At 29.2% G+C, this 9,734-nt stretch overlaps 1 protein-coding gene across 1 annotated transcript; it reads left to right on the plus strand.

Moving 5' to 3' along the window:
* The first annotated feature begins 2,747 nt into the window (after positions 1 to 2,747).
* LOC124934099 (pectin acetylesterase 5-like) lies at positions 2,748 to 7,259 on the plus strand. Its single transcript, XM_047474571.1, has 12 exons — positions 2,748 to 3,005; positions 3,103 to 3,185; positions 3,320 to 3,449; positions 4,365 to 4,444; positions 4,537 to 4,626; positions 4,767 to 4,891; positions 5,744 to 5,804; positions 6,007 to 6,060; positions 6,169 to 6,255; positions 6,360 to 6,465; positions 6,561 to 6,706; positions 6,840 to 7,259. The coding sequence occupies exons 1-12, from the start codon at positions 2,783 to 2,785 to the stop codon at positions 6,960 to 6,962; spliced, it is 1,308 nt and encodes a 435-aa protein (XP_047330527.1). The 5' UTR covers positions 2,748 to 2,782; the 3' UTR covers positions 6,963 to 7,259.
* The last annotated feature ends 2,475 nt before the right edge of the window (positions 7,260 to 9,734 follow it).

A 9,734-nucleotide genomic window follows, 5' to 3' on the forward strand; every position in this document is an offset into this window, starting at 1 on the left:
GAAGTTTGGTTTTCATTCCATGTAAATTTAAATTTATAACTCTATGAATCTTTTATAGGTAATTATAATTTTATATTAAGTGATAACATAAATGATTAAATATACCCCTAAGTTTACATATTTTAATTAAACATAGCATGATTAGCATGTGAGAATAAATAATTCAAATTTATAAAATGTTAAAGCAACCATTCATAAATTTAAATTGTAATTATTATTATACTTTATAATTAAAAAAATATTTTAACACATTTCAAACAAGGAAATAAATCATAAAACAATACTACTATATTTCTAAACTGCTGTTGCAAATTTTAAAATAATCATGGAATAGTAATATAATTAAAAATATTAGCATATATTCCAAAAAATAAAAATATCAAGAGATGTTGATTCTCAATGAATTAAAAGTGTAAAGATTGAATTACGTTTTGATTACAAACATAAGAATGAATTTGCGGAAAAACAAAGGTTAAAATACTAAATTTAAGTATTTAATTACTTAACCAACTACTAAAAATTTGAATTAATCAAATAAAAATATTTTAATTTTAAGTACTAAATATTTAAATTAATTTGATAATATCTTAAATTAATATATATATATATATGAAAAAAAAATATAAAGACTATTATAATTTTATATATTAATTATATTATTTAAAGTGTAATTTTTAAAATTATTAAAATAAATAAGAACTATTTGATTGAATTTTGAAGAGAAAGATTGAAAAATAATATTAGTAATTGAATGAGTAATTTTATCATAATTTATAGAAAATATAACTTGAAAAACCTAAGAATTAATTATTATATTTAGCCTAATTAATAGAAGATAAATAAATAATTTTTCTTATTTATTTAATACTTTATCATCCTTTTCAAGTAAAAAGTGAGGCACAAACTATGAACTTGCTTCGTAAAAGAGTAAATTGATGGGAAGAAAGATCTTTGGTGAAGATATCAGTCACTTGAACTTCAGTAAAAATGTACTGGATGAATAGTTAGTTGTTTACGAGCAATTTTTTTTCGAACAAAGTGAAAATCGATTTCAATATGTTTTATGCGAACATGAAATAATGGGTTTGCTGATAAGAATGTGACACCAATATTATCACACCATAGAATCGGGGGAAGAAGAAAGTGAAACTCGAAGTTTATTAAGTAGATACTGAATCCAACAAAGATCAACAATTGTATATGCAAGAGCACGGTATTCAGATTCAGTACTAGAACGAACAACTATTTGTTGTTTCTTAGAATTCCAAAATATAAGGTTGTCACCTAGAAAAATACAAAATCCAGTTGTTGAAAGACAATCATCAAGACATCCTGCCCAGTTAGCATCAGAGTAGACAACAAACGTGATTTGTGAATTTGGACGAAAAAATATCCCATGACGAGGAGTATGACGAACATATCGAAGAATACGTTTAACCGCTCCCTAATGAAAAGACGTGAGAGTTTGCATGAATCGACAAGCTCAATTAACAACAAATGCTAACTCAGGACTAATTAATATATATATATATATATATATATATATATATTAGAAATTTAATTCTATTTTTTTCTTCTTATAATAGTGTTTTGATGTAATCTTACCATTGCTAAATAAATTGAATCCATTGTAGATTTAATGTTTACCATATCTACCAATGAAATTGGTAATGATTGAGAAATTTTTTCATAAAAAAATAATTATCATGAATTGATTTAATTTTTGAATAAATTATCATAATTTTCAGTTGAATGATTGATTTGGTTTCTTCTCATTCATCTAAATTTAAGTTTGTATTTCCCTAAGAATTTTTTTTTATAGGGTCAATGAGAAGCTTGGTTATCACTCCATGTAAATTAAATGCACATCTCTATGAATTTTTTTTTTGAACATAAATATATTCTCATATTAAATGATAACACAAATGATTAAATATAACCTTATTTCACATATTTTATTTTAGCATATCATGAAAATAATACAGATTTATAAAATGTTAGAGTAACCATTGAAATTTAAATTGAACACTTGACCATAGAAATAAAAATAGATGTAAAATATTGATAACTTATAATTTTAGTTTTAGGAAAGAAAATAAATTTAAGATTTTTTTAAGTCAATCTATTTTTAAAAAAGATTTATATTCTTAATTCATTATTTAAAATATTAAAATATTTTTTATTTTTATTTTATTATTATATATTAATACTTTTAAATATTTAAAAAAATCTCTACCTTCTCTAATGATTAAGTATCCTTTTTTCTAAATAACCCTTTGGAATGTATTTTAAATTTAATAAAGAATTATGAACTATTCAAGTGAGAGTAAACCTTTTAACCAACTAAACTAATAAAATTTTATTTTAAAAAGAGTGCGACACAAAAACTTTTTAGAGGTCACCCATCTTAGTACTACTCTCCCCTAAATACGCTTAACTACAGAGTTCTGATAAGATTCGATACATTAATGTTGATATAATCGCACTAAAACACCAATGTAGTCTAGTGATAAAAGTCGGTTTAAAGGTTGAAAAATTTAAAATAATACTCTAATCCATTGAATATATATATATATATATATATATATATATATATATATATATTTATATTTATTTGATTAAAAAATGAAAAAAGATGGTTAAATTATTAAAAATACAAATTAATAACTAAATTATTCAAATAAATGTTGCAAATTGCAACTTATATTTCCTCCCTGTTGTTGTTGTTCTTCTTCTTAGCTAAAATCCTTGATTTCCTGCCGATCTACGTTCACGGAGAGAGATGATAAGTCAGAGGCTTCGCCGGCTGATATTATCGCAAAAATGGACAAAGAAAGAGTGGACTGTGGCTGCTGCAGTCTCACTTGTTGTCCTCATGTATGCTTTCTCTTTTTTGTCCGAATCACAGTCTAAAGACCGGTCCAATGGTGCCCAACCCTTTGGTTCCTCTTCCGCGGTTTCAGTTCCTTTAACCTTGCTGAGGAATTCCAAGGAGAAGGGAGCATGTAGGTCTCCCCTTTTCCATGTATCGATTCTTTAGAAATTGATTCTCACCCATCACTCGTTTATGTTCTCTTGAACTAATTGTCTATTGGATTGCAGTTTGCTTGGATGGTAGTTCTCCAGGGTACCATATACAGAAGGGTTTTGGATCAGGCTTGGAAAGTTGGGTTCTTCACATTGAGGTTATTTTTTGGACTATTCTGCATTTCTAGAGAATGGATAATCAAGCAGCTTAAGGGTTTCCATTACCATGATTTTCTCATGGATCTTCTATTTTATGCTTTCAATGCTGTTAATTATATATTGGGTTCTTCAGGGTGGAGGTTGGTGTGGTACAATTGAAGGATGCTCTTCTAGAAGGGGAACCCAATTAGGTTCATCTAATAGTATGGATCTTCAAGTCCAATTTTCAGGAATTTTAAGTAGCCTACCCTCTCAAAATCCAGGTAATTTTCAATGTATATTATCTCTAATTTTTTAAATATAGACAATCTACAAATGTGTTTTTTCTCTAAGTATTGATTGAACTCATAAAAGGAAAGTTGTTCATCTAACAACTCAAGTATCAAGCCACGTTATTTATGAAATGTGATAGAAAATGATATGGTGATTGTCAAGAGAGCGAAGGACAGTGTGTGCACCACTTATCATCGAGCCTTTACACACCAAAGGAGCAGGGAACTGTCAGAGGAGACTTTCAAGGTCGATCAGTCCATGTGAATCAAGTGGAAGAATCGCATGCGTAGTGAGGGGAGAATCATATCGATGAGAACCTTGATTTTGACTTTTGACAAAGTTTGAGGAACTGTAAGGAGGAGACTTACAAGGACAACAGTGACTTGAGAATGATACCGATGAGAACCTTGATTTTGACTCCACGAGTAGAGAAGAGAAACATTTTTTGAGGCATATGGAGCATGGGAAAAAGAGGAAGCAAAGATCGTTAAATCAAAGCTTGATAGAGAGAAATAAGTCAAATATGAGGGGAAAAAGGGAGCAAGGCCCGGTCTTGTTCGTGATACATTTGCTAAGTAAATGCAACTTCAAGTCACCTTAGTACATTTGAGAACTTTGATTTGGAGCTTTGAGTGTTTGTAGTTTTCATTTATTTTGAGGTTTGTTTTCCTCATGTTGATTAATTAATACCAACTATGTCATCACTTGTACTGTTATGATTTGTTTTTCCCCCATGACCAATGATGCGAAAAGATGATACGGGGATTGATTGTAGACAAGGGGAATATTATTTGCTTGCAAACATGCTATATTCTATTTACAAGCTGAACTGAATAGTTGATGTAGAAATGCATACCTTTTCAATAATCCAGATTTTTTAGGTCAAGAGTTTTTGGCATTTTCAGATTTCTTCAACTGGAACAAGGTGAAGATTCGATACTGTGATGGTGGATCTCTCTCTGGGCATCCCGAAGCTGAGTTTACCGTAAGTGCATTAGCTTAGAAGTAATTTGTCACCATAGGAGCAAAGAGATAACATTTAACATCTAAGGTAATTTGCCACTTGTTTATACATAGAACGGAACTACCCTCCTTTTCAGAGGTCAGCTCATTTGGGAAGCAATAATGGATGAACTCTTGTCGTTGGGGCTATCCAACGCTAAGCAGGTAACTTCAATTTGATGAACAAATGCAGTATGTGTTGGTTACGAACATACTATTTATCTGTTATAGTGACTTGAACAGTTGGACCACCCATTCAAATCGTTTTAATAATTTTCCTGCTAATGCATTTGATAACTCTACAGGCTCTTCTTTCAGGATGCTCAGCTGGGGGACTGGCGACCTTCTTGCATTGTGACGATTTCAGAGAGATTCTTCCAAAAGATATTACAGTCAAATGTCTAGCAGATGCAAGTTTCTTCCTTAACGAGTATGTTTGAACTTTTAAGTTATATATCAAATTGTCTTCACTGCCCCTTGTTGCCAAACCTTGACAAATGAAATAATTTTTAGGTTTCTGTCACTGGTTATTTATGTTCCCTAAGGCCATGAGCCATTTTAATGTATTAATTTTATGTGGTTTGGGTTTTATAAGCTCATTTAGACTATAAAGGAGTGAGTATAAATAGGTAGAGATTAGGGTTAGGGAAAGGTATAATGAATATGAAGAGTGTAAAACTCATGTTGGCTATGGAGGATTTCTTCGAGTATCTCATCTAAAGGCTTATGCAATTCCTTTCCCATTCCCTTCTAACTATCACAGTTTATTTTTCTGGCTTAGAAAACTTTTTATTTTGTTTTTCAATAGTTGTCTAATGATCACGAACCATTCTATTTCTATGCTGAGGATATACGGTTATTGAGCCTATTTAAAAATTGGTATTTTATCACAATTACAATTGCCAGAATTAAAAATGGAAGTGATTTTGTAACAGTTAGAAGGGGATGGCATACTAGAATACAAGAAGATATGGAGAAAGAATGGCTAATCACTTAGAGAAGCTTAGAGGCAACCCTCCATAGCCGATATGAAATAGATTAGAGATAAGGTCCCTTTCATCTTACAATTCAACATGATAATCTAACCCTAACTTCTACTCCTTATATATCCCACTTTCATATCTAACTAAGTGGACCTAAACTATTACATAAAAGGGCTTATGGACTTGGGGAATATAAATAACCTGTGTAGATTTTATCTAATATTGATCCGGATCTTAAAATGTGATAACAAATAGGCTATTGTCCCCCGAAAATTTATTTATTTTATTCTTTATTTCAGGAAAGATATTGCTGGACAGAACACCATGGCATCTTTATATCAAAGTGTTGTAAACCTTCAGGTTTCGATATACTTGTTCATGTTTATTAAGCTAATTCTTTGTTTTGTTGTTTATGTGAACCGAAATTAAACTGTATTTATGTGCATCTTTTTGCTGCTGTTTGTGGGCAATATTTACCTATGAAGGACTTTCTCACTTAGATTTGATTCATTGGGGTAAGAGAAGAAAACTGACGACGAGTTTTTTACTACTTATTACTCAGGGCAGTGAAAAAAGTTTGGACAAGGAATGTCTTACAAGAACAGAGTCGTCTAAGGTCAATTTTTTATCACTTAAATCTAGGTCATAGTGATAATTTACAAATTGTTCAAGTTCCTTTCATTTCTGCTCTCAATTTACAAATGGGTTATTTCTAACTGAACAGCATTATCAATGTCTCTTCCCTCAAGAATTTTTGATGAACATAAAGACTCCTCTGTTCCTTGTCCATCCAGCTTATGATTTTTGGCAGGTTATTTCCATTTTTTACTCTAAAATTGGTTTTCACAGTTCTCATTGTGAATAGGCTTCATTTAGAAGACTCTGTCTCTTTTCTTTTTTGTTTTGTTTTGGCAGATACAACATATCTTTGTACCAGATAATTCTGATCCTCGTGGAGAATGGTTCAGGTGCAAGCGGAATATTCTTCAGTGTAACTCGGAACAACTCGAAGTACTACACGGTGATATATTATTTCAATATATATATATATATATATATTTGTATAAGCAGCATATAAATAAAGTATATTCACCAATTTTGAACATTTGAGCACAGGCTACAGGAATTCGTTGCTAAAGATACTTGACGATGTGCAACAAAAGAAGAAATTTGGAATGTTCGTAAACTCTTGTTTCGTTCACTGCCAGACATGGATGACTGAGACTTGGCATTCTCCAAATTCACCAAGAATCAACAATAAGGTAAATGATATATTTTTCTTCCATTTACCAGACAAGAATATTGATTAAGTATGATCCAACAGAACAATGGTGTTGTTTTAAGGTTTTACCTAGTTTAACAGTCAGCTGTCTATTTTGCTGCTTGTGAAAATAGACAATTGCAGAATCTGTGGGTGATTGGTATTTTGGTCGGAAAGATGTAAAGCATATCGACTGTCCATTTCCTTGCAATCCAACATGCCGTAATATGGACATGTTACATTCAATATTACATTAACGATTCGGATATGCGGAAGTTTGCCTACAGTTTTCCACCTCTCAACCGCCAAAGTCTTGTCTATTATGCTCTCTTTGCCTCCTGACGATATCTTTGGAGAAACTTCACCACCCAAAAGATGAAAACTTTGGATCTTCCTCTCATAACATATCTGCAATTTGTTGTACTATATATTGATTTATGGGATAACCCATTTATATCAGCCACTATAGAATGAATGCTTATGTTTTGAAAACTAACTTCCTTATTTTTGTCCAAATCTTGGGTTATTAAAGTGGTTCTTACTTTCAAACTTCATTAAGATCCTTTTACTCTTTCTCAACAAGACTATATATCATTGTACACAACTTATAATTGGTGGATTGTTTTGCATGAAAAGACATTTTACAGAGTGTCTATGTGAATATACTAACCTAAAATTGAGAATGATGATAGTTACTTTAGTATTATTTTTCTCTGAGATAACTACTTTTTTTTTTGGAACAATTCTCTTATTGTTTATAATTTTTGTATTAAACAATTTAATTTTGATACAAATTCTGATTTATTATAAATTAATGGTGAAAAATACTATGTATTTAAGTATCTTATAATTAATTTTCAAGATCATAATCTACTTTGCAAAAACCAATTTTTTACCAAAATCCCAAAACAAATAACCCTTGTTAATCTTAGTTGACCATCTTTAAGTTCTCAATTATCAAAGTATATATTTTTATTAAATTCCTAGATTTGAAGAGTATAAAAAATTCAAATTTATAGTTGCAACTTTTAATTCTTTTTGTTTGGTAAAAATATGGTTAAGTTAATATTTTTTAGTTTTATAACACAACTTCCAAATGTTATTTTTTTTAGTTTAGAAAATTAAAATAATTTCTCAACCATTCAAAGTGATGATCCCACTTTAGTTTAAGATATTAAGTGAAAATTAAATTATTACATTTGATCAAATTACTGAAGATTTTTTTTCTATCACTTTATAAAAACAATTTATTAAAATGTATTAATTTTACGAGACTTTGTAACATTAATTTGCAACTTTATAAGGTTATCATGGTTACACCAAGAAAAATGGTGATCTTCAAACAAAAATGTGCTTTAGAAAGAGAATTGAACCTCAACCTCAACCTTTAAGTCTTCTCCTACAAAATTCCGTTATTAAAATTTTCTTGAAGCTTTTTAGTTTGTTAAATTTTGTTAAGGAGCTTTTAAACTCGATTTTAGCTTAGTCAAAAGCTTCAATAAGTATAGAGGTGTTTTTTAACTAAATTTAAGTTATCATTTAGGTTATGAATGAAAATTAAAATTTACACATCTAAGTTCATTTGTTCCTCAATGCTAAATGCTACATGATTATCCAAAATTTTTACTGAAATTTGATTTTAAGATAATTTGCAATTTTTTTGTCGGAACAAAATCGAATTAATTAATCTAAAATAAAATACCCAATTTTGATTTTAAAATTTAAGAAATCGAATTTTTGTTCTTGAACTCTTTACAACATACAACCCATTAAGCATATCTATCTTTTGTAGATGATGGTGGGAGTATTTAAAAAAAAAATCCCAATTGATTTGATCATATTTTAACCAAAATCAAATTTTCTTAAAAGCGAATTTTATTTTAAAATTGATCCAAAGGACAAGCTAGTCCGTTTAATTTAATTGATTATAGTTCTAATAATCTTAACGAAGTTTTCTACGAGCTTGAAATTTAAATTAAAGTTTTTAAACAAAAAATCCATTTTTCGATTGAAAATCTCAATTTCCGTCTGAGGCTCTAACAAGGCCTCTCTACGTTAAGAATGACAGCTCCATGCTATTGTAAATGTGTCCAAACGATCATGGAAATCTTTCCATGTATTTAGTTTGGAATTTGAGGACTCCAAACGAAAAATCAAAACTTGTTAATGTTTAGTGACATTGAAGACGAATTTCAACTTGGTCAAAACTCGGTTCTTGTGTCTAAGTCCAGCCCGCGCCCGAACTGCACCAGAGAACCGAGTGTTCATCCCTCGCCTTATTCAAATTGTCCTAGGGCCATTTGCTTTCCCCTTGTTTATTTTCTTGTTTTTAATATTTTAAAAGTTTCAAATTATTTTGAGGTTTTCATTTAATTAATTTGAGTGTTTGTAGTTTTCATTTATTTTGAGGTTTTTTTTCCTCAAGTTGATTAATTAATACCAAAATTTTTAATAAATTCCTAGATTTGAAGAGTATACAAAAATTCAAATTTATAGTTGCAACTTTTAATTCTTTTTGTTAAGTAAAAATATGAATAAGTTAATGTTTTTTAGGGGATGCTTGGTACGTGGTTTTTGTACTCAGGAATGGGAAAGAGAATAAAATGAAGTGTTTGGTTGATGAGTTTCATTCCAGAACATTGATTTGATTCCCGGATACTCAGTAATCATCCATTCCTCTTTAAATTGGGAGGAATGAATCTCATTCCCCTGTAATGTATTTTCTCTCCCATGATGTCCACTATCCCACGTTCTCTCTCATAATTATAATTATAATATTATATATATTTTTTCTTTTATAATTATATTAGACGTTCTTTTATAATTAAAATAATAATTTATTTTAATTTATTTATTGACATAAATTATTTCAATTATTTATATAATATTGAGAAATTATTTTAAATAATATAAAATTAATAAAATAAAATAATTATTTTAAAATAATTATAATAACTAATAATAAAAAAAATATTTTTATATAATCAATTTATATATTATATATTAATAATAAAATTATAATAAATTAA

This window comes from Impatiens glandulifera, chromosome 4 (assembly GCF_907164915.1).
Source record: "Impatiens glandulifera chromosome 4, dImpGla2.1, whole genome shotgun sequence".
In the NCBI taxonomy this organism is placed as follows: domain Eukaryota; kingdom Viridiplantae; phylum Streptophyta; class Magnoliopsida; order Ericales; family Balsaminaceae; genus Impatiens; species Impatiens glandulifera.